This window comes from Pseudophryne corroboree, chromosome 8 (genome assembly GCF_028390025.1).
Source record: "Pseudophryne corroboree isolate aPseCor3 chromosome 8, aPseCor3.hap2, whole genome shotgun sequence".
NCBI lineage: Eukaryota > Metazoa > Chordata > Amphibia > Anura > Myobatrachidae > Pseudophryne > Pseudophryne corroboree.
In genome coordinates this window covers 28,468,881-28,494,723 of record NC_086451.1, presented here as the reverse complement: position 1 = coordinate 28,494,723, position 25,843 = coordinate 28,468,881, and the positions used below count along the sequence as shown (strand labels likewise).

The window sequence follows — 25,843 nt, the reverse complement described above, 5'->3', positions numbered from 1 at the left end:
AAAAGAGGCTCTGGCATGGCCCATGCATCACTGGTTCTCTGATCCCCGGACCTAACTCATCTGTTTTAGATGGCATGTCTCTTAAGTCATCCATCTTAAGGTCCAAAGCTTTTTTTTTTTTCTTTTTTTTTCCCCCGCTCTTTATTTTAGGCCATGGTCAGAGCGTGAAAGCCTGTATCATCGATTATGGCATATGTACGTCCAGTGGTGCGCTGCCCAATGCTACGACCCTCTGGTGTTTAGAGTTTCCCGGATCCTTGCCTTTCTTTCAGCTGCGTTGGATCACAGACTGTCTGGCCTCTCTCAAAGTGCACATTTCTACCCCGTCAGTCTGGTTCCAGCGGATTGGTGCACTGCTGGATGTTAGCACCTTTCTTCAAGGTGTCTTCTGTGTTCAACCTCCCTTTGTCCCTTGAGTGGCTCTTTGGTATTTGTCACTGGTTCTCCATGAGCTTCAGGAGCCTTGTTTCCACTCCTGGATTCAGTGGATCTGAAGTGGCTAACCGAAAACTATATTCCTTTTGGCTATTGCATCTGCCTGACGGGTGTCAGATTTGGGGGTGCTTTCCCTCTTTGATTTTTCATCAGGACAGGGCTTTATTCGAACTCTGCCTAATTACCTTTCTAAGGTGGTAAAAGGACACTACCTTAATGAGGATATCATGGTACTGGCCTTCCTCGCCCCGGAGCTCTTTGCAAAAGAGGCCTCCCTTGATGTGGTCTGTGTTCTCTGGATCAATGTGGATCTTATCAATTCCATCAAGAAATCTGATTTCCTCTTTGTTCGCCCTGGGTTCCAGGAGGGGTTGGTCAGCTGACAAACAGACTCTGTCCAGATGCCTTCTTTAAGGTTTACAGGGTGCACAACCTGACGCACCTGGCTTCTTCTCTTGGTCACTGGTTCCCTTCTCTGATCTGAGAGTCTTTTCTTGTGTACCATGTCTTCCTTATCTCCTATCCTGCTCCTACCTTGGGCTTGTTGACAAAACTGAGCATGTAGGTGATGTATAGGGGGGGGGGGGGGGGAGTGTGGAGCATCCTGAAATACCTAAAAGCTTAACTGTTTGGTCCTATACCACCACCTACACCACATTATCTCCCCCTGTGGACCTCTAAGAAAGAGTTAACGAAGGTAAGTCTACCATAACTTAGATTTGTACCTGCCTTAGCATAGAATACTGCATAATTGTATTGGCATAGCTAAGTGGCCATTAAGCATCATTAAAGACTACCTGTAGGTTGTAGACATGCAGATGACTTTATATGGCTTAAAGTGGTTTTCATGACCATGCAGCATATACACTATAAGGTAACATCACTGAGGTATAAGGAACAACATTTCTCCTTTCTCTGATGTTTTCGGCTTCTAGAGAGCTGATAGACTGAGCATGCCATAGCTGATGGCTATAATCTGAAAGATTCTTGAAGTCTAACATGTGCCATTTGTTGCAGTTTGAACGGGATGTGATGGTCTGGAACAATAAGAAATACATTTCTAAGCCGCTGTTGGTCAAGGAGGATGCAGCTATTCAGAAGCATCGGCGCTGGTTTTCCCAGTTTTACAGCGAGAACAGCCCCCAGCTCTCATTCCATGAGGACAGGTTGGACTGGTGAAGACGCTTGTTACTGATTTACTGGCCGAAGATGTTTGCTCAGCAAAACCTTTTATACCAAAGACGTTTGAGAATTTTGTAACTTAATGACCTGTATGTAATTATGTGAAATATTTATTTTTTTACAGATAATATATGTCTGATTCTAAATCACTAATAAGTGCCTGTTTTTGGGCCTTGTGGCTTGCTGTAGGGCTCAACAGACCATTTGGGACTTCTGCATGAAGAGTGGGGCAGCAGCGCGGTGAGGTTGCTGTAGCTGTTGGATCCAAGTTTAATACTAAGCTACATGTCCATTGATGGACGTCGTTGTCTGGACTTCACGGTGTGCGCTTGTATTATCCCACATATAGTGACCTGGGGAAGCCACGCCCATGGACACAGGTGGCCTAACACCACTGCTTCCTCAGGCATTGGAGAGGCTTACGGCCTCTGTAATGTGACCATTGCCTGTATATGACTGCTTGGAGTGTACAGATCTGATATCTATATTACATGTCTTTTATAAATGTTTCTTATGTACTTTTATCTGCTGTTCATTAAATTTATAGATGTTAGTATGGAATACTAGGCCTTACTATTCTATACATAATGCTTAGCTAGCATGTATTAAAGTAACAATCCTTTAAAAGGCAAAACAAAAGTTGACTTTGCCTTTTTTAAATGATTGCTTCCTTTTAACCACTTAACTGGCATGGTCAGACTAAATGCAACTGTGCTGGCTTTTGACAAGGAGATCCGTTAGACAGATGTGCATAATATAATGTTTAAATATTTAAAAACACTTTTTCAACTTTATTAAATAACATTGTTTTTTAAAACTTATTTTAACACTTTTGAAGGGAAAAATCGTCAGTTAAGTGGCTAAAACAGTGAGTGGACTTCCTGTGACACTGCAGGTTGCTGGCTATTACATTTACCCAATTCTGTTTGGGCCAGAACACTGAAACTGGGAATGTCCTGCCATAAACTGGGACCAGTGTGAGGTAAGCTTTTATGGGAACTGGAAAAGATGATGGTGCACCTCTCCTTTTACCACTGGGGGGCAGAGATCAGTGGTTCTGTCATTGATGGTAGAAACACCATCCCCAGTATTTTTCTTTTCTGTGATAGGACATGGAATCTAGCCCTGCCCTTATTGTTCTGGTGAGTAATAGTACAGGGATGATTATTGGTGGTGCACCTGTTAATGGTTTTGTACCATCGAGGTTAAACCACTGATAACCATCCCAATGCCCCCTAACCAGAAGCCAGTGCTACAGCTAAATGGAATGTTTTTTATTTATTTTTTTTAATTATGAAGTCTTTAAAGGTTTCACATATGTAATCCATATCTTCACCATGCATACAATGTTCAGTAATTGTAAAAATAAGCTACAGCTGATTTCTTTTAACACGATTGACTAGCATTTTATTAAATCTTGTACCCTGAAAAATGACAACTAGTTGCTGGTCTAAATTTGGATGTTGTACTTAAGGGTTGTAGAGTGACCTTGTTCACTAAAAGTTCTGGTGCAGGAAACCCCATCTTGTATTATAATGGGGTGGTATGACCAGGTTCTGGGCAGGGGACCTAATGATTGTGGAATGACTGCAAAATCTAGTGGCAATGTATCCAAAGTACAGGATCCTACTTGCTGCCCAGCCCATCTAGTGTTCTCCAGTAGCTGAAGGCCACTACTACCACCCCAGCGGTCTTCAAAATGATTGTCATCTTGCCTCCAAATAAAACAGAATTGTGAAATTTTGTAGAACTGTTCCTCTTTACTACTGGCAGTCAATGATCAGGTGCGCTCATAAATTATTTATTGGGTTTCCATATAGTCTCTTGTGTATAGAACCATATGTCATCATGTTGGAAGACAGAAGCTTGGTTTTCCCATGGGAAACCCTTCACATAGATAGCACCAGCACAGTGGCTGACCATTACCCCTGGCTAATTCTCTCCTCACAGCAGTCTAATATTGTTTTTGTGACTTGATTTTATAGTGTTGTGATGCAGATTAATATTCCAAACTAACACAAACACATTCACCCAATGTTATTTAATAAACTTTCTCTGTTGTCCAGCCTTGCCCAGGACAGTTTTGAATTAAATAAGATAATTATACCCAATAATGTGTTGCATGGATTTTTTTTCTATGGGAAAGTTAGCTGGAAATTACTATATTAGCTCCAGCGTATTGCTCCGCCATAGAGATACAGCATGCTGTGGTCATCCTATGGTATATCTGCTGAGGGATGGACACTGTGAATTGCGGGATCACCGCTGGTCTTACTAGGTGCTGTCAGCACTTGGTAGCATAATACAGCTCAGTATGGGTGTATTTGGAATTCTACTGCTCTCAGAACTATAATGTATTTAACAATCCAGCTCTCCTCTGCACCCCAACAGCAAGATGAACGATAGGATATGGTAGCAGTGAAGATATAAAAAAATAGGCTTTTGATTACCTACCGGTAAATCTTTTCTCTAGTCTGTAGAGGATGCTGGGGTCCACATTAGTACCATGGGGTATAGATGGGTCCACCAGGAACCATTGGCTCTTTAAGAGTTAGTGTGGGCTGGCTCCTCCCTCTATGCCCCTCCTACCAAACTCAGTCTAGAAACTGTGCCCGAGGAGACAAACATCTTCGAGAGAAGGCATTAACAGATAGTGGTGAGATTCATACCAGCTCACACGTACAAGGCACATCAAGCTAACTAGCTTGAAAAACTCAGCAACTGCTGAAACATTACTTACCAAGTAACAATACAGTACATAACTAACACCAAAGTTGTACTGAACCAGATAACGGTTGTAGGAAAACTAAGTGCTGGGCGGGCGCACAGCATCCTCTACGGACTACAAGAAAAGGATTTACTGGTAGGTACCAAAATCCTATTTTCTCTTACGTCTTAGAGGATTAGTACCATGGGGATGTACCAAAGATCCTAGAACAGGAGGGAGAGCGAAGAGGTTCCTGCAGAACTGATTGGCCTCTGATGATCTGAAGTTCAGTCAAAGTATCAAACTTGTAAAACTTTGCAAACGTGTTCGACCCAGACCAAGTTGCACTGCTGAGACACTCCAGCCAGCCACCCAGGAAGACCTCACCTTACAAGTAGAATGGGCCTTAACAGATCTTGGACACTGCAGTCCTACCGTAGAATAAGCATGCTGGATAGTGAACCGAATCCAGCGAGAAATAGTCTGCTTAGAAGCAGGACACCCAATTTTCTTGGGATTATATAGGATAAACAGAGTCTGACCTTCTGTGACAAGAAGTTCTCTTAACATATATCTTCAGAGCCCTCACAACATCCAAGGACTTTGATGTGATTGAGGAGTCGGTAGGCACTAGCACCACAATAGGTTGGTTGATATGAAATGCCGACACAACCTTCAAAAGAAACTGCTGACGTGGCTGGAGCTCAGCTCTATCGTCGTGGAAGATCAAGTAAGGGCTTTTCCAGGCTAAAGCCCCAATTCAGACACTTGTCTAGCAGAAGCTAAAGCCAACAAAGTGGCAGCCTTCCATGTAAGAAATTTGACCTCAACCTCCTGTGGAGGCTCAAACCAATCCGACTGGAACTGCAGCCACGTTAAGGTCCCAAAGCACCGTAGGCCGTACAAAGGGAGGCTGGATGTGCAGAACTCCCTTCACACCAAGAGACCTATTTCTTCCAAATATGATGGTAATGTTTAGACGTTACCCCTTTCCTAGCCTGTATCAGGGTAGGAATGACCTTCTTCAGAATAAGGCGCTCAACTTCCACGCCGTCAAACGTAGCCACGGTAAGTCTTGATAGGCGAACGGCTCCTGCTGCAGCAGGTCCTCTCGAAGAGGAATAGGCCTCTGTTCTTCTTGCAGTAGATTCAGAAGGTCCGCGTCCCAAGCCCTTCTTGCTCAGTCTGGAGCAATGAGGATCGCTCGAACCCTTATTCTCCTTTTTATGAGCTTTAGGATGCTTGGGATGAGTGGGAGTGGTGGAAACACGTACACTGACTGGAACACCCACGGAGACACCAGGATGTTCACTGCCACTCGTAAGAGGCCGCCATCTTTCCCAACAGGCAAATGCATTGATGAACCGACACCCAGCTGGCTTTAGGACATCCTGGACCATAGTCTGTATTACCAACGCCTTTTCCTGCGGAAAAAACACCACCTGCACTTCCGTGTCCAGGATCATTCCCGGAAAGGACTACCTCTGGGTTGGTTCCAAATGTAACTTTGGAAGGTTCAGAATCCAACCATGACTCTTGAGGAGGCGTGTTGTGAGAACAATGGAATGTAGCAGCTTCTCCTTGGATGATGCCTTTATCAGCAGATCGTCCAGATATGGAATGATGTTCACCCCTTGTTGGCAGAGATGATGGTTCTCCGCAATCACCTTGGTAAACACCCTCGGTGCTGTGGAGAGGCTGAAGAGCAGGGCCTGCAATGCGAAACGGAGATAACCCTGATGTGGCAGCCATATCGGAATGTGGAGGTATGCATCCTTGATATCCAGGAATTCCCCCTCTTCCAGACCTGATATCACCACCCTGAGAGACTCCATCTTGAACTCCTTTAGAAAGGGGTTCAATGATTTTAGGTTCAGAATGGGCCTGACGGAACCATCTGGTTTTGGTATCACGAAAAGGTTTGAATAGTAACCTGTGGCCTGCGTAGGAGGAGAAACTGGAAAATGACCTGTGCCTCCACCAGCTTTTGAACAGCTTTTTGTAATACAGTGCTATCTGCCAACAAAGCTGGCAAGCCTGATTTGAAAAAAAACTATGAGGATGGAGACTTTAAAATTCCAGCCTGTATCCCTGGGATACAATATCTATCACTCAGGGATCCAGGCCGGACGATACCCAGACGTGACTGAATTGTCTGAGTCTCGCTACCACTGGCCCCACCTCCAGGCTGTGCGGTCCACCGTCATGTGGAGGACTTTGGCGTACCTGAAGGAGGCTTTTGTTCCTGGGAACCTGCAGCAGCAGGTTTCTTGGACTTAACTCGACATCCCCCAACTAAGGTATTGGATGATCTGGCCTTTCTAGGCTTGTTAGGCCGAAAGGACTGTGTTGCAGATGAAGAGAAGGATTTCTTCAGAGCAGGTGCTGCTGAGGGAAAGAAACTGAGACTTACCTGCTGTAGCTGTGGATATCCACTTGTCTAGAGTTTCCCCAAAGAGAGCCTGACCTGTATAGGGTAGGGACTCCACACTTTTTCTGGATTCCGCGTCGGCAGACCACTGGCGCAGCCACAGTCGACGAGCTGAAACAGACATGGAAGATACGCCCACAGCCATGGAACACAGGTCTTTCATGTATTCTACCATAAAACCTGCAGAATCATGTATGTTGCGTAAAAATAATGCAACATCATCCTTATCCAAATCCTCAAGTAAGGTAGCCGACTACTTTACTATAGCCTTTACAATCCATGCACTAGCAAAAGTGGGACGTAATATGGCTCCGGAGGCAGTGTACATTGATTTAAGCGTGTTATCTATTTTCCGATCAGCCGGCTCCTTTAAGGCGGTAGATCCTGGAACAGGTAAAACCACCTTCTTTGAGAGTCTGGACACAGATGTGTCAACAATTGGTGGGTTTTCCCATTTTTTTCCTATCTTCCTCAGGGAAAGGAAACGCTACCTGTACCCATTTAGGGATCTGGAATTTTTTCCTTTGACGCAGGGAAGGATAGTGAGGCTTTTTTATTGTCAGTGAAAAAGGCCTCTTCAACCTTGTCAGGGGTGATATCATTACTATTCAACACATCCCTGATAGCCTCTATAATCAGTTGCACCCCTTTTGCAAGAGATGTGGACCCCTGCGACACATCCCCATCACTGTCTGTCTGTGGTGTCAGTATCAGTGTCGTCTTGTGTGACATGCACAAGCGCACGCTTATGGGGGTATATAGCGGAGCGTCCTGAGGTATCAGAAACCGGCCATACTGCCATAAAGTTCTGTAATACCTGGGTTGCAGATTCATTACTTGCAACCCTGTCAGAAATCTGAGAAATCCACGCTTAGATAGAGGAAAACCACTCAGGCTCCCTTGCTGGTATCTGTGCTATCCTGATTACATGGAATGGGATCATTCTGGGAGGACAAATTCTCTGCAGCACATGACAGTGTCCCTAGACATAGCTAAAGGAGATCACCAAACACTCCACACACACACAGGGGAGGGCGGGCAGACAGAGTCTCCTTCCCCCCCCCCCCCCCCCCCCCCCCAAGAATGGCAAGAGAGACAGAGACTGGAGCCAACACACACACACACAGCGCTTTTACCAAACGGAGACCCCTTGTCAGCGCACCTTAATAGGACACAGTCGTATTACAGCCTCCCCCCTTCTACAACCCCCTGGTACTGTTTACAGATGGCTGGAGTTGCTGTGGAGGGACCTGATTCTCCTCAGCGCTGTGCAGGCAGGAAAATGGCGCTGAAACGCTGTTGGGTCTGCTCTGAGAAGCTTCGCCCCCTAATGGTGCTGTCTTCCCACTCTTTATGAATTATACTGGCCTGAGGAATTAGTGCTGGCTGAGATCAGAGGACCCCGACAGGCTTCTGGACCAGTGGAGGGGGTAAGCGCTGGCCCAGGGTGCCCCTCACAGCTCTGCACCATGTGCCGCTGAGCCTTCCCAGGAGCGCAATTAATACTGCGCTCCCTCCCCACTGCCGCCATCTTCACACCGGCCCCCCCGCTTGCTAGGGGGGTCGGTATCTCACTCGCCACTTCAGCTCTGTAAGGGGGAGGTGGCATGCTGCTGGGGTAAGCGTTCCCCTGTAGCGGAGAGCGATCCGACCCCTCTGGTGCTCAGTGTCCAGTCAGTGGCTCAGACCCCGCAGGGCGGACACTGCTTTCCCCCCCTTAGTCCCTCGCTGCAGGGAGGCTGTTGCCAGCAGCCTCCCTGTAATATAAAAAAACTCATTAACTTTTTACTAGGAAATCTCTGTAGAGCTCCGCTAGCTGTGACCGGCTCCTCCGGGCACATTTTCTAAACTGAGTCTGGTAGGAGGGGCTTAGAGGGAGGAGCCAGCCCACACTCTCAAACTCTTAGAGTGCCAATGGCTCCTGGTGGACCATCTATACCCCATGGTACTAATGTGGACGCCAGCATCCTCTAGGACGTAAGAGAAATAAGCACGTATGAGCACATCACCTAGTACCGTGCTCATGGATAATTAATGGCAGGGTAAAAGACTAGGCCAAAGACGGCATGGTCCTAATGAAAAATAAGAATTTACTCACCAGTAATTCTATTTCTCGTAGTCCGTAGTGGATGCTGGGAACTCCGTAAGGACCATGGGGAATAGCGGGCTCCGAAGGAGGCTGGGCACTCTAGAAAGATTTAGGACTACCTGGTGTGCACTGGCTCCTCCCACTATGACCCTCCTCCAAGCCTCAGTTAGGACACCGTGCCCGGACGAGCAGACATAATAAGGAAGGATTTAGAATCCCAGGTAAGACTCTTACCAGCCACACCAATCACACCGTACAACTCGTGATACAATATCCAGTTTGACAGTATGAAAACAACTGAGCCTCTCAACAATAACCCTTTTGTTAACAATAACTATTTTACAAGTAGTGCAGACAATCCGCACTTGGGATGGGCGCCCAGCATCCACTACGGACTACGAGAAATAGAATTACCGGTGAGTAAATTCTTATTTTCTCTAACGTCCTAGTGGATGCTGGGAACTCCGTAAGGACCATGGGGATTATACCAAAGCTCCCAAACGGGCGGGAGAGTGCGGATGACTCTGTAGCACCGAATGAGAGAACTCCAGGTCCTCCTCAGCCAGGGTATCAAATTTGTAGAATTTTGCAAACGTATTTGCCCCTGACCAAGTAGCTGCTCGGCAAAGTTGTAAAGCCGAGACCCCTCGGGCAGCCGCCCAAGATGAGCCCACCTTCCTTGTGGAATGGGCCTTTACAGATTTTGGCTGTGGCATGCCTGCCACAGAATGTGCAAGCTGAATTGTACTACAAATCCAGCGAGCAATAGACTGCTTAGAAGCAGGAGCACCCAACTTGTTGGGTGCATACAGGATAAACAGCGAGTCAGATTTTCTGACTCCAGCCGTCCTGGAAACATATATTTTCAGGGCCCTGACAACGTCTAGCAACTTGGAGTCATCCAATTCACTAGTAGCCGCCGGCACCACAATAGGCTGGTTCAGGTGAAACGCTGACACCACCTTAGGGAGAAATTGGGGACGAGTCCTCAACTCTGCCCTATCCATATTGAAAATCAGATAAGGGCTTTTACATGATAAAGCCGCCAATTCTGACACTCGCCTGGCTGAAGCCAAGGCTAATAACATGACCACTTTCCACGTGAGATATTTCAGATCCACGGTTTTTAGTGGCTCAAACCAATGTGATTTTAAGAAACTCAACATCATGTTGAGATCCCAAGGTGCCACTGGAGGCACAAACGGGGGCTGAATATGCAGCACTCCTTTTACAAAAGTCTGAACTTCAGGTACTGAAGCTAGTTCTTTTTGAAAGAAAATCGACAGAGCCGAGATCTGTACTTTAATGGAGCCTAGTTTTAGGCCCATATCCACTCCTGCTTGCAGGAAATGCAGAAATCGACCTAGTTGAAATTCCTCTGTTGGGGCCTTATTGGCCTCGCACCATGCAACATATTTTCGCCATATGCGGTGATAATGCGTTGCCGTAACATCTTTCCTGGCCTTAATAAGCGTAGGAATGACTTCTTCCGGAATACCCTTTTCCTTTAGGATCCGGTGTTCAACCGCCATGCCGTCAAACGCAGCCGCGGTAAGTCTTGGAACAGACAGGGCCCCTGCTGTAGCAGGTCCTGTCTGAGCGGTAGAGGCCACGGGTCCTCTGAGAGCATCTCTTGAAGTTCCGGGTACCACGCTCGTCTTGGCCAATCCGGAACCACGAGAATTGTGTTTACTCCTCGCTTTCTTATTATTCGCAATACCTTTGGAATGAGAGGCAGAGGAGGGAACACATAAACCGACTGGTACACCCACGGTGTTACTAGAGCGTCCACAGCTATCGCCTGAGGGTCCCTTGACCTGGCGCAATATTTTTTTAACTTTTTGTTGAGACGGGACGCCATCATGTCCACCTGTGGTTTTTCCCAACGGTTTACCAGCATCTGGTAGACTTCTGGGTGAAGTCCCCACTCCCCCGGGTCTGCTGAGGAAGTCTGCTTCCCAGTTGTCCACTCCCGGAATGAACACTGCTGACAGTGCTAGTACATGATTCTCCGCCCATCGGAGAATTTTTGTGGCTTCTGCCATCGCCATCCTGCTTCTTGTGCCGCCCTGTCGATTTACATGGGCGACTGCCGTGATGTTGTCTGACTGGATCAGCACCGGCTGGTGTAGGAGCAGGGATTTTGCTTGACTTAGGGCATTGTAGATGGCCCTTAGTTCCAGAATATTTATGTGAAGGGAAGTCTCCTGACTCGACCATAGTCCTTGGAAGTTTCTTCCCTGTGTGACTGCCCCCCAGCCTCGAAGGCTGGCATCCGTGGTCACCAGGACCCAGTCCTGTATGCCGAACCTGCGGCCCTCTAGAAGATGAGCACTCTGCAGCCACCACAGTAGAGACACCCTGGTTCTTGGAGACAGGGTTATTAAGCGATGCATCTGAAGATGCGATCCGGACCACTGGTCCAACAGGTCCCACTGAAAGATTCTGGCATGGAACCTGCCGAAGGGAATTGCTTCGTAAGAAGCCACCATCTTTCCCAGGACCCGCGTGCAGTGATGCACTGATACCTGTTTTGGTTTCAGGAGGTCTCTGACTAGAGATGACAACTCCCTGGCTTTCTCCTCCGGGAGAAACCCTTTTCTCTGGACTGTATCCAGAATCATACCCAGGAACAGTAGCCGTGTCGTCGGAACCAGCTGTGACTTTGGGATATTCAGAATCCAGCCGTGCTGGTGCAGCACTTCCTGGGATAGTGCTACTCCCACCAACAACTGTTCCTTGGACCTCGCTTTTATTAGGAGATCGTCCAAGTACGGGATAATTAAAACTCCCTTTCTTCGAAGGAGTATCATCATTTCCGCCATAACCTTGGACTGTCCACGGCACCGAGGGTATTTACCAAACGGCAGCGTCTGGAATTGGTAATGGCAATCCTGTACCACAAATCTGAGGTACTCCTGGTGAGGATGGTAAATGGGGACATGCAAGTAAGCATCCTTGATGTCCAGGGATACCATGTAATCCCCCTCGTCCAGGCTTGCAATAACCGCCCTGAGCGATTCCATCTTGAACTTGAATTTCTTTATGTATGTGTTCAAGGATTTCAAATTTAGAATGGGTCTCACCGAACCGTCCGGTTTCGGTACCACAAATAGTGTGGAATAATAACCCCGGCCTTGTTGAAGTAGGGGTACCTTGATTATCACCTGCTGAGAATACAGCTTGTGAATTGCCGTTAGCACCGCCTCCCTGTCTGAGGGAGCAATTGGCAAGGCAGTTTTTAGGAACCGGTGGGGTGGGGACCCCTCGAATTCCAGCTTGTACCCCTGAGATACTATTTGCAGGATCCAGGGATCCACCTGTGAGCGAACCCACTGATCGCTGAAATTTTTGAGGCGACCCCCCACCGTACCTGGCTCCGCCTGTGGAGCCCCACCGTCATGCGGCGGACTTGGAAGAGGAAGCGGGGGAACCTGCTGTTTGTTGCAGCCTTTTTCCCCTACCTCTGCCTCTGGACAGAAAAGACCCGCCTTTTCCACGCCTGTTTTTCTGGGTCCGAAAGGACTGAACCTGATAAAACGGCGCCTTCTTAGGCTGTGAGGGGACATAGGGTAAAAATGCTGACTTCCCAGACGTTGCTGTGTAAACTAGGTCCGAGAGACCATCCCCAAATAATTCCTCACCCTTATATGGCAACACTTCCATGTGCTTTTTAGAATCTGCATCTCCTGTCCACTGGCGAGTCCATTAGCCTCTCCTAGCAGAAATGGACAATGCACTTACTTTAGATGCCAGTCGGCAGATTTCCCTCAGTGCATCTCTCATATATAAGACTGAGTCTTTTATATGGTCTATGGTTAACAGGATCGTGTCTCTGTCTAATGTGTCAATATTTTCTGACAGTTTATCTGACCATGCAGAGGCAGCACTGCACATCCAAGCTGACGCAATAGCTGGCCTAAGTATAATGCCTGTGTGTGTATATACAGACTTCAGGATCGCCTCCTGCTTTCTATCAGCAGGTTCCTTGAGGGCGGCCGTATCCGGAGACGGTAGTGCCACCTTTTTAGACAAACGTGTGAGCGCTTTATCCACTCTAGGGGGGTGTTTCCCAACGTGACCTATCCTCTGGCGGGAAAGGGAATGCCATTAGTACCTTCTTAGGAATTACCAATTTTTTATCAGGGAAAGCCCACGCTTCTTCACACACTTCATTTAATTCATCTGATGGGGGAATAACTACGGGTAGTTTTTTCTCTCCAAACATAATACCCTTTTTAGTGGTACCAGTAGTTATATCAGAAATGTTTAACACCTCTTTCATTACCTCAATCATACAGTGAATGGCCTTAGTGGGCATCAGGTTTGACTCATCGTCGTTGACACTGGTGTCAGTATCAGTGTCGACATCTGGGTCTGCTTGAGGTAGCGGGCGTTTTAGAGCCCCTGACGACCCATGCGACGCCTGGGCAGGCACGAGCTGAGAAGTCGGCTGTCCCACATTTGGCATGTCGTCGATTTTCTTATATAAGGAGTCTATACGTGCACTCATTACTTTCCATAAGCCCATCCACTCAGGTGTCTGCCCCGCAGGGGGTGACATCCCTTCTAAAGGCATCTGCTCCGCCTCCACATCATTATCCTCATCAAACATGTTGACACAGCAGTACCGACACACCGCACACACACAAGGAATGCTCCGAATGAGGACAGGACCCACAAAAGCCCTTTGGGGGGACAGAGTGAGAGTATGCCAGCACACACCAGAGCGCTATATAATGCAGGGACTAACTGAGTTATGTCCCCTATAGCTGCTTTTTATATTATATATGTATATCGCCCAAATTTAGTGCCCCCCCTCTCTGTTTTTACCCTGTTCTGAAGTGTAGACTGCAGGGGAGAGCCAGGGAGCTTCCTTCCAGCGGATCTGTGAAGGAGAAATGGCGCCAGTGTGTCTGAGGGAGATAGCTCCGCCCCTTTTCCGCGGCCTATTCTCCCGCTTTTTTCAGGATTCTGGCAGGGGAATTTACCACATATATAGCCTCTAGGGCTATATATTGTGGTATTTTTGCCAGCCAGGGTGTTTTTATTGCAGCTCAGGGCGCCCCCCCCCAAGCGCCCTGCACCCTCAGTGACCGGAGTGTGAAGTGTGCATGAGGAGCAATGGCGCACAGCTGCAGTGCTGTGCGCTACCTTGGTGAAGACTGATGTCTTCTGCCGCCGTTTTTCCGGACCTCTTCTTGCTTCTGGCTCTGTAAGGGGGACGGCGGCGCGGCTCCGGGACCGAACACCAAGGACTGGGCCTGCGGTCGATCCCTCTGGAGCTAATGGTGTCCAGTAGCCTAAGAAGCCCAATCCGGCTGCAAGCAGGCGAGTTCGCTTCTTCTCCCCTTAGTCCCTCGCTGCAGTGAGCCTGTTGCCAGCAGGTCTCACTGAAAATAAAAAACCTAAACTATACTTTCTTTCTAAGGGCTCAGGAGAGCCCCTAGTGTGCATCCAACCTCGGCCGGGCACAAAATCTAACAGAGGCTTGGAGGAGGGTCATAGTGGGAGGAGCCAGTGCACACCAGGTAGTCATAAATCTTTCTAGAGTGCCCAGCCTCCTTCGGAGCCCGCTATTCCCCATTGGCCTTACGGAGTTCCCAGCATCCACTAGGACGTTAGAGAAATGGGGAAAGTATTATGCTAAATTTGCAGCTAATGAGTTTCCTATAGTAACGGTACCATACTCTGATTCTATGTATTATATAGAGTGATTGGTGCAGGCAGAGACATGGGGGTGAAGCCTCCTATACACTTGATGCCACAGGATCAAAAAAGTAACAAGGCAGTTTGTTCACCGAAGGGCCGGAGTGTGGTACAATAATGTGTCTGCTGGCAACGGTGAAGCATGGTGGCGTTTCAGCATCTGTGTGCAAGTGTGCCTAGAATAGACGGTGTGTTGAAGGCAAAGGGTGATCACACCAAATATTGATTTGGATTTAGATTTCTCCTGTTAATTCACTTTGGATTATGTTGATTACGAAGGGCACCAGGCCCGAATTCCATTAAGTTAATGTCAGTGCTGCCCTTACAGACTTATGGTATATATCTATAGGCTTACCGTACTGTCCCTTTAAACCAGGATGCTTATGAATTCAACAGATTCCGTGGCTGGTTGACTTCAAGCCTGCATTTCACCTGGTTTTAATCTGCCACAAAACCTGTGTAAACATGAGCGTCCCGGTTTAAAGCGATGGTATGGTGACCATAATATATATTAGGCAGCACAGGTCTTAAACATGTTTAAGTAAAAGTTTTGGAGAGGGAAACCGTTGACAGCAAGTACGGGTTTGTCAGTGCTGTCTAGAATAAGGGGTGATCACCACTACGCCGGTTCTGATCTAATTTACAATTCTCTAGCATTTCACATAAAATAGAGGAAAGAGGGGATTAGGAATAATTTAAGACAAATTGACAAGTAAGTCCCCTAAATTGTAAGCAATTCAAGGGCCGTAATACAAATGTTCAATAAGGAACGGAACCAGAGCCACAGATTAATCAGTATATTGTAAGCGTGACTACCCGCATTGTAAACTTTCATGCTGGGGGATCACCACTTACAGATCCTTTCTGCCAAGGGTGATACCTGCCAATTGGTCTGGGGGGTTAGACCAAATCACAGTGTGTAGGGGCTTTGTGTATTTTCGGGTGTTCTGCGCATAAGGTGGCCATGAAACATTCTGTGGATGACAGTCCGAGAGCCTAGTGTGCTATTGTTACCGTATGCATTCTGTACCTTAGCCAATCCTCCTCTGATAAATGACATTGGATTTGTAGTGGGTTGCAATATCCCCATCCAATCGCCGTGGCCTAGAAAGGCAGGCTGTACGGGTGGGGGCAAGTGATGCTTTTACAGACAGCAGAATTGATGCTAGAGAGGGGTCACTAGAGTGCATCCCACCCTTTTGCTAAGGTAACACAAACCATTACGTATCTACAACACTCTCCTAGCAACATACAGCAGCAATCGGCTACAACTAAAACAAACAGCATATGTACAAGACTTAGTAACAATGGTTGAGAGTATAGAACGTGGTTAGGGAACAAAACAAAAAAAAGTTAAGTTCTAACAATTCCCTCTTTGTAGACTGGTTTCAGCCTGACCCTTATTAGGGTGTTCCCTGTATCCAAGTGTTCAGTAAGCAATTATAATCCAGTTACAACCGAATACAAACTCAGTAACATGATCGAATGCTCCACGGAAAGAATACACCTTCTATTCTCTGTACTTAAGAGCCAGCGATCTAGAGCCAAAAACATTCTCGTTCTGGAATCTCTACCAGCCATAGGGGAAATGTATCAAGCCTTGGAGTGAGATAGAGCAATCTTGCACAGTTGTTGAAATGAGTTAGAACCGGATTAAATGTTTGGACAACTTCTCCAGTTTATTGCTCTTCAAGATTTGATACATCTCCCCCTACAGCGAGGAAACGTGGGATTAATTTTAAGCCAACACATTATAAAATTATAATCTCAATACCTAAAATATTATAAAATTATTTCCCCCCACCACCACTACCAACTCAGCCACATCCCCCATATTGGGGGCCTAGAGACTAAAATGTATTCTTATTAAAATCTAGCAGTTTTTCCTTTTGTCCTTTGCCCCAAGGATTAAAATACTTACCAGTATCCATTGGGATTTGGAATGCCGGTATTTCGTACCCAACCCCTCACCAGTGACCTACGCATTCTCACCTGCTCTCCCAATTTCGATCTGCAGCATTCAACCAAAAACACAAGACCATTTCCAATTTTTTTTTATTTTTTAAGAAAAAACATTTTATTTTTTTAAATTGAGTTTTATTGTAAAACCATAAATACAACACAGACAAAGTCATCAAGCAACTGAGTCATTCTCACAGTTACAATATGTCTTCTGTCTCGGCATCAGTTATCAGAAAATATTGTTGCATTAACAAGTAAAGTCTTTTTTTCTTTCTACTCTTCGTCCTTTCTACATAACAAACTGTCACGCATTGCTTTGGAACCTATACAAGGAGTATTTTCATTTCGACGGCAACAAACTGCTAAAAACAGCAAACTTTAGTTTGTATATATATATATATATTTATATATTTTTTTATATATAATTTTGTCAAATGTCTGTATATTTTAAAAACGAACAGTTTAACAAAAAACAAAAACACAAGCGGAAAATTGAAGGGTCATTATCGTGTTTACACTTAGTGCTTCCAAATGAAAACACACACAAAAAAGTGTGACGTTTTTGTGTTCATTTGTAAATACTGAATGTGTAGCCACTAGTGAGCCCCGAATTTAATTTTCACTTGGAACAGTTAAGGTGCAACCTAAGTTGGGGAGGAATTTTAAAGTCACAAAAGCTTCAACAGAGTCGCTGTTCTAAGCTGCAGCAGATTGGGTGCAGAGAATAGCGTACCGTGGCTATCATTAAGGGATCATTCCATACTATATAACGGTCTTGGTGTAAAAACACAGAACGCTGCTAAACCAGCTTCTTCTGCAGGAAGAATACGAAAGGGTGGATTCTTGAAACATTAACAAGCAGATTTCCTGATGATTACAAAAATAATTATTTTAATATACAGTATAGCTATTATTAATAAAAAACAAAAGATATGACAAATCCACAGGAGAATATATATCTATCTATGGGACATAGTTAATAAACCGGCTGTCAGAATCCCAGCGTTCAGGATCCAGACAGCCGGTAAAATGGCGACTGCTCCCCTGTATTCCCACCTGGCCTGAAGTGTAGCGAGCCTGCAAGGGGACTCCCTGACGGTATTCTGGCTGTTGGGATCCTGACAGCTGGGATATCCTACTCAATCCCTATATATCTATTACACACTCACACACAGGTTAAGTCTCCCATATCCTAAAAGCTAGGGACCAGAGATATTCTGGATATCTTATTTTTACGTATTTTGGAATATTGTTGTATCATAATGAGATATTTTGGGGATGGGCACCAAGTCTTAAACATAGAATGTATTTAGGTTTCATATATACCTTATGCACATACAGTAGCCTAGAGGTCATTTTTACAATATTTGTAATAATTTTGTGCATTAAGCACTGTCTGTGTACTTACACCAAATTAATTTAGGATTTTTATACACCTTATACACATAGCCTGAAAGTAATTTTATACAGTATTTTACAATATGTTTAATAATTCTGTGCATTAAACAAAGTTTGTGTGCACAGAACTAACAGGAGGCAATAATCCTCATTCTATAAATTGTATTAAAAAAGTTAATAAATCTGTATTCTGGAATATTCTGCATTACACAATTCTGGATATGGGTGACTCAACCTGTGTGTGTGTGTGTGTGTGTGTGTGTGTGTGTATATATATATATATATATATATATATATATATATATATATATAACATACATACAGTACATATACACTGTATCTCCATATTTTTATTTTGTTATTTTTAGATTTTTTTTTTGTAATTTTATTTGCACATCCCAAAGAAGGCAGAGACTATTGTATAAATGTATGACTTCAGTACCAATGGTAATTTATAAAAATTATTTTACGTACACAATGAAGCTGCATAGTCCCTTCCCACTGCTGGGCTATCTGTTCCGGAACTACGCGTTTCGCCTCAGAGGAAAATCTGTTTGCGCTCACCCTTGAGAGAGGAAGACCAATCAGACACCGCAATCGCCTACACTTCGGCCTTTGGTTGGTCCTTTTACCGCCGGTTTAAAGGTGTGAACAAAAGTGTGGATCGGACACCGCTTAAAAAAAAAAATTCCTCCCCAAATGACACCTTATGGTTGCAGTATTTAGTAGAAATTACAAAAAATAAACAACAAAAACTAAAACAACATATCAGTAGTGCAGTATTGCTCGATTGTGAGATTCGTGATCTGCACCAACAAAATACAAACAACTTTATTACTAACAGGAAGTTTGAGAAGAGAGTATTTTTGCTTTAACATACAGTACATGTCGCCAGCGTGCAGCATGTCGCAACCATCGAAGCCGTGCCGGCAAATGGCAAGTCTTAGAAAAATACTGTGTTACTAAAAAAAGTAGAAATAAACACTACCGGTATTAAGAAATATTAAACACAAAACTCAAAAGGATTAAGAAAAATATTCATTAATACCTTTAGAAAAACCCAGCCTAGAAAATCTATTGTGTGTTTCTCTGAAGAGGATGGTCTTGTTTTTTCCCCCCCGAACACCGGTAGAGAGACACGGAGGGATGACATGGTATTGCCTTTTTTTATTTTATGTTATTACTGCCTATATACACACAATTCACCCAAACACTCCGCTGTCTCCAGACATTTTATTAATTTATTTTAAAAACATGAGGTTTGGAAACATTTCAACAACAAAAGTAAAAAAATAAAAATTTTACCCCCAACCCCCCCCCCCTCCAACTCTTAGTCCGCGCGTTTGTTGGATATTTCCATCTGGGGTAAGTTCGAACACAGTGCAAAGTCAATAGTCGCAAATCTCTTATAGCAGAGCATTCCCATCTGCTAAATTTACCTGGACGATCTTCATCGGCCAAGAGACACACATTTTACTAAACGGTGGCGTGTTAACTTCAGGGTCAATAATACAAGTGAAAGTTCTCTGTGAAAGCTAAATATTTACAGTGGGTCACCTCTCATCCGGCAAACAGACGATGTAAAGATTATGCAAGATAAAAAGCCCCAAACTCCCAGCACAGGAGAATGGGAACTTTAAAATAAGCAACGGACTTATTCCAGAGTTATTGAGGTAAACACAAATATTGCAGTGGATATTTACTCACTCTGTACCCTCATTATTGGGAAAGTTCATTCAAGCAGGTGGAGCTAATGTGTTTGATTTTCACAAGAGGTTCTCATTGCTAAACAGAAGGATTTCTCTTGCTAGCCCCTAACCTGTCTCTTAACTGGGTTCCAGTGCAGGCTAAAAGTACCTGTTCCCTCGGACGCAGCAACTTTGTGGGCTGAACACATTCTTTAGAATGTAGCCTATCAATACACTAGGACCTAATCACATCAGAGAGGCGTGAGGCACTAAGGCAAGAGTCGCTTAGTGAACGGACAGGCTGCGAGTTTGTGAATATTGGTTCAGTCCACAAAAAGTCTGCCTCCACTGTATGTGCGTATGAGGTGATGGGATACTTAATGGCCTAACTAGGTTTAGATGCGTATTGAAATATATGGAGACCTGAAAGGTGGTGAAATGCGTCGTCGGCTCACACAGGAGCATTGGAGATATAAAAGTTAATAACTAAGAACCATGAGGTAAGTATCACTTAAAACCGACTTATTTCTGCAAAATAACAAAAGCTGAATTCTGTTCATAGTTGTATTCCCGTAGGAGAGACCAAATAGACTTTGGTTAAATATACTCTGCAGAAGCTTTGGTTATAACACGAAAAAGTATATTATAAAATTAAATTTAACTGCATACATGTATAAAAAAAGAAAAGAAAAAAAAAAAGGAAAATTCAAGATTTGGGATAAATAAAATAAGAGCTGTCCCACTTGCACATTTTTGGGAACTCTATCTAGGGTTGTCCTACATTCTCCCTGCTGACCTAGCTGAGCACAGAAAAAATATTTTTGTATTTTTTTTTTATTCTGTAGTAGCAGGTGTTGCTTTCGTTTCCTATACTTTTTCCTTTTCAGTTACATTGCTTGTCTCACGAGATTGGATTTTGCCCAGTATATGTCCTACATAAGTAAATCCAGATTTTTTTTTTTTAAATACACCCCTCCAACTCTTGAACTTGCTGAACTTGTAAACTTACACGCTATACCAAGTTCACTAATAAAAAAAATAAAACAATACACTTTATTGGTTTTATACAATGTTAAAATACGAGTGAGGACAGGTTAGGTATACTACTACTACAGGCCCTATACTTTCTGCATGACAGCTGTGTTTCGCAGTGTTAATTACTAAAATGTTTTTTAAATAAATGATTTGCCTTTAGATGGGAATGCAGCTGGGATATCCATGCTAGGTACAATATTTATTTGGCACAAGGCATAGTCTGCTTGATGCAACACGATTAAGGATTATACTGTAGCTGGTGAAAACTGGCGCAAGACACAGCAGCTAAAGACATGGATCGACGGGGTAGACACGGAAGGTGGCAGATAAGGAAATCTGAATACATTAATTACAATTATTTTTTTTTTCCATTGCTTTAAGTTATTCTGAAAGCTAGACAGCTTTGCAAGTACTAACAGCGGGAAAAGGTGTGTCGCACACATAACTAAAGCGGAATGTAGTTGGGGTTTCCGGCATACGAGATCCCAGCGGTCAAAAGACTGGCGCCGGAATCCCAAACGCAAGTATGCCGGGGATGGTTAGGGTCAAGCTGCGGGGGAGGAGGGTTAGGGTAAGGCTGCGGGGCAGGAGGGTTAAGGTTAGGCTGCGGGGGAGGAGGGTTAGGGTTAGGCTACAGGGGAGGAGGGTTAGGCTGCGGGAAGGGTTAGGCTGCGGGGGAGGGAGGGTTAGGGTTAGGCTGCGGGGGAGGGAGGGTTAGGGTTAGGCTTCGGGGGAGGGAGGGTTAGGCTGCGGGGGAGGGAGGGTTAGGGTTAGGCTGCGGGGGGAGGGGGGTTAGGCTGCGTGGGGAGGAGGGTTAAGGTTAGGCTGCGGGGGAGGAGGGTTAGGGTTAGGCTGCGGGGGAGGAGGGTTAGGGTTAGGCTGCGGGGGAGGAGGAGGGTTAAGGTTAGTTTAGTTGCCGACACATCTAGGGATTTTGGCAAATCAGGATACCAGTGTCTGTATACTGCCCGCCCTATCCTGCCGGTATCATGTACCCATTCCAACTAAGACATGAGAGGGTAGGTATTCATTTTGGGGGGTTGGGGTGGCAGAGAAGCCACTGTTCATTCTAATAATTCACCAGTCAGCACTGTGACACGGACTGTCACCCTAGGTAACATTTTGAAGATTATTTCCAAAAATCTAGGTATGAAATAACCTTGTGCTGCACAACGCGATCTTCTGCACAAAGCACTGCAAGATCCATGCCGTCTGCTCTACATACATGAGATATCTGTATCCTCTACTTTAGCAAGCTCTGCTTAAATTGTGGCTCTGTTCTTGCACTCGTGTGTGTGCAGTATTTTTGCGGCGTTAATTTAGTGTTACCACCTATAGTAAATTATTACGGATATTAGAAGCCACCTTAGCATTCCATGAACTGTATTTCTTCATCAACCTTTTTTTGAACAACTCTGTGACTTCTAATAGCCTTACATTTTAAATTAGCGGGAACTTTAAGTCATATTTATTATAATTCGGATCAGTATACATATATATTTTTGGCTCAAGCTCAACTTTTTTTCTCTCTCTCTAGCAACCATCTGACTGATATGGTGTTGCCCAAATAGGCTATATTATCCATGCACAGAACATATCTATAATGCCAAACCTTGAAGGTCTCCACTCTATGTGGCGGGCACAAGACACTATAAGGTGACAAATCTCTGTTACAGAAGAGGTTTTGTTTGGAGGGGGTACAACTAAATAACTGAAGATCAGAACTGGTACCCTGCATCCAAGAAAAGAACAACAAAAAAAAAATATATATATATATATATATATTTTTCAGCGACCCTAGATTTATACGTGACCCTTAAGAGTTAAATTCAAACAGTTCAAAAGCCTTTCATAAATCCCCATCCACCACACTAATTACCTCCCAGCAGCAGAGGGCGCCACGCCTGTCAGTGTGTCTGACTCCCAGCATTACAGAGACAATTGTGCTACAGCTATAGTGTGCGCCACAAAGCCCAAGTGTGTACATTCACCATCGCCGCTTGTCATTTTCTTACGGTTACATTCCAGACTGTTCGTAAGTGTTAAAACAGCTTTATATTATTCGGATAAAACAAATTAACAGTGAACAAAGAACGTGAGTTATAACAGCAGAATTAGAATACAGTAGTTTAGAGAACAGACCTAAAAAAAAAAAAAAAAAAATTTTTTTTACGAAAACCAAGAACCCCAAGAAGAACAATTCAACGGGGGTTACTTTCCGTTTTAGAATATACAATACTCATTCCTAAGAGATTCTTCAAACCATTAACACAAAATAGGGAATGGAGTTTAGCGACGACAATCTAGTTCTTAAAGTCATTTAACGGCTCCAAATTGTTCCCTTAACGGGGTTGTTTTCCCAGATAAAATTGTATTTTCTGTATTTTTGTGATTTGAAGGTTGCCTTACCCACATACACTGTATGTAATAAGGCCCTGTCAGTACCCTGAAAATAAATACTTGTTATAAGTAGAGATAAACCGATTTTGAGAAATGTAGAAATGCATTTTCAAGTGACTTTGGAGGTCAGCTGCCTGGAGTGTTAACGAGTCGCTGTTGTTTCTATGCAACTTGTTACGAATCCAACAAAAAAACAAAAAACATTATTCCAATCTGCGTCTCTCTAGTTCAGCAAAAAACTAAAAAATAAGGAATTGGTTCCTAGCTTCTCCTTTTTGAGGTCCACAGTGTTTTCAGCATGAATTCCTTTTGTCATTCACTTTTTCTTTTTTTTTTGGAACAGTGTTTTATTTAAAATAAGTGTTATACCCCGCTCCAAAAATTTTTTTTTCTTTTTTTAAAGCATATTTGATTTGAGAAACATGATCTTATTCATGTCTTCCGGGCTGAGAAGTCTCCGCCTTTTAATAAGCAATGTCTGTTCGCACATATTTACACATTCGCTCCGGGCGCCAACAGCTGGCACCGCCAGCAGCCAGAAGGCAAGTTTGGAGAGTTTGATGTGTTTTTGGGCAACGGACGACCAGTATTGAAAAAGGTCAGGTGTCACCTGAAAGAGAGGCTCCTGCAAATAGTCATAAACTTCATTTTTCCCCAACCGGTCCTCTTCCTGAACTTTGGTCGTGTCGGTAGATTGTCTGGGTTTTTTGGTTGGAGTCTCAAAGTCGGCCTCTTCCACCCCATCTCTCACTTCATTAATTAGCTCGCAGACTTTAGCAATAATCTCCTCGTGTTGGTATGGCGGAACTGGACGTAGTTTCTGCTGAGGGTCCAAAATCATGGCCACTTTGTGGGCAGACTCAACCTTGAAGTTCTCCTTCAAAGCTTCCAGGAAGAGGTGGCAGAGTTTGCTGATGACTCCGGCGTCATTAGCTTTCGAGGTGAAGAGCTTCTCCAGCTTGACGTAGGTGGGAAGAACGAGCTGCAGGGTTGGTTTGCGTTCGTTGCTGAGCTCGATGACCGCTTGCTTCACCGGGGCTAGTATAGCGGCTAAGTTACTCAGTAGATGTTTGTTTAGATTTTGGATAATGTTCAACTTTTTTGCCCGGCTGTAAAATTCACAGATCTGCTCGTAACGCTCATGAACAAGCAAGAGGGAGTCCGTCACAGAGTTCCAGCAGGGAGGGGGACAGCTTTCCTCCAAGGAGCCAAAAGTCTCCCTAGCAATTCCGGAGGACCCAGCCAGCTCCTCTGTAACATTGAGAAGTTCTATGACCTCGTGCATATTGCGAGCTTGCAAGGTGCGTTTGTTTAACACGCTTTGTACCACAGAGTTCAAGGAGCAAGCCGAACAACGCAGACAGGTCCCAACCTTGGAGAAAGCGGAAGAGTTGACCTTGCAGTCCGTCACATAAACTGTCCTGATCTCCGACATAACAAACTCCGAGAGTACATTCTGCACCCACTGGTGGATGAACTCTCCGCTGTCTCTGTTATCCAAGTCTTTAATTCCCAGCACGTAGCGTTTTATCTGGTTCCCTTCGGCCTGGTATGCAGTTAGTACGTAGCAGGAGTCCGTTCCCACGCTTTGCGAGTGGCAGGTGACCCCGATCCCTAAGCAGACGTTGCTCCCCAGGGCGCAGGTCACCTTGACTTTCACTTGGTTGTACATTCGGGGTAAATGTTTCAAAGCCAGCGTGTTCATGTTGCCCAAAATGTCATTTACAGAAAAAGACCCGTAACGCGCTCCAGTGTCTACGAGAGTCTGTGCTAGCTTGAGGAAGTCCTTCCCGTTGACCACGCTCAGGGCTCCGAGGTCGGCGCACATAACCCTCAGCAGTCGTTCTGCAATGTGCTGGCGTTCCTTTTCAGGGAGAGAGTTGTTGGCGATTGGCACCGGTGCCGCAGACGCTGTTGTAGCCACTGCCACTGCTGCTGCTAAAATAATACAAATAGGACAAAAATAAGACAACGATTAAATTCCTAAAGTCTCCCTCAATGGGTTCTGCCACAGCTACGTGCCTAAACAGTTCTGAACGATCAACTACGAATTTGGTTTGAATGCTGCGCTATGCACATGGCAGATCCTCCCCAATTTGGCCTATCAACAGAGATTGCCTAAATGGACGCATTTGTTCCACCTGCGCTCATGCTAAGCGGCCGGATGACGACACACACGTTGCCAGGTCATGTTCATCTTAAAAACGGAGCCATACTCCAGTGAGCGGAGTGAAAATTAAACCACATATGAAACATTAAACACACAAACGTACATAGCTCCTTTAGAAATGAATGGGTGGAACAGGACAAGGGGATAAAAGTACTCTGTGGACACCAACTAGCTTGCCTTGAAAAAGTCACATGGAGTGATGAAACGCGTTGGGTTAACCTGTTTACACACTGAAAAGCTACTGGACTGTTAGCACACTGCCGGCACTGCGTCCGGAAGACGGGTTAGAGGGGAGCCGCGTCCAAGACAGCTGACCAGCGCTGGGAGTCCAGGCTCTCCACTTACTGTGCATCAGTACCCACCGAGTCACAGGGTAAAGCCAAAGTGTACGGTCTGGCCACCGGCCATGTGTATTAGAATAAGGTAGAGATCGCAGCAACACCGACCCTTTCCTGTACAGCGACGGAGAGGCTCCCGCCATTCATTTCTAAGGGAGCTATATACATTTGTGTAGCCGCTTTTTTCCCCCAAAGGGAGTGCTGGATGACCACCGAAAGATGGTGTTCATCGTCTGTCTCGATTGTGTCAGTTCTGGACGATCACCATTGGACATTAATAGGATTTGCCACCATTTGTT

The 25,843-nt window shown here is 44.9% G+C and overlaps 2 protein-coding genes across 5 annotated transcripts in view; one reads left to right on the top strand and one right to left on the bottom strand.

Annotated features, from left to right (window-relative positions):
• The window catches only part of LOC134948260 (cholesterol 7-desaturase nvd-like), a 40,022-nt gene extending 36,291 nt beyond the window's left edge, over positions 1–3,731 (top strand). Inside the window, exon 7 of the mRNA XM_063936137.1 lies at positions 1,453–3,731. Within this exon, the coding sequence (XP_063792207.1) occupies positions 1,453–1,614 (162 nt within the window). The 3' untranslated portion in view covers positions 1,615–3,731. The remainder of the gene's footprint in view (positions 1–1,452) is intronic.
• Positions 3,732–22,672: 18,941 nt separating this feature from the next.
• The window catches only part of ZNF618 (zinc finger protein 618), a 69,158-nt gene continuing 65,987 nt past the window's right edge, over positions 22,673–25,843 (bottom strand). For all 4 annotated transcript variants that reach the window (XM_063936136.1, XM_063936135.1, XM_063936134.1 and 1 more), the window contains one exon: positions 22,673–24,974. In XM_063936136.1, coding sequence (XP_063792206.1) covers positions 23,434–24,974 — 1,541 coding nt within the window. In that variant the 3' untranslated portion in view covers positions 22,673–23,433. The remainder of the gene's footprint in view (positions 24,975–25,843) is intronic.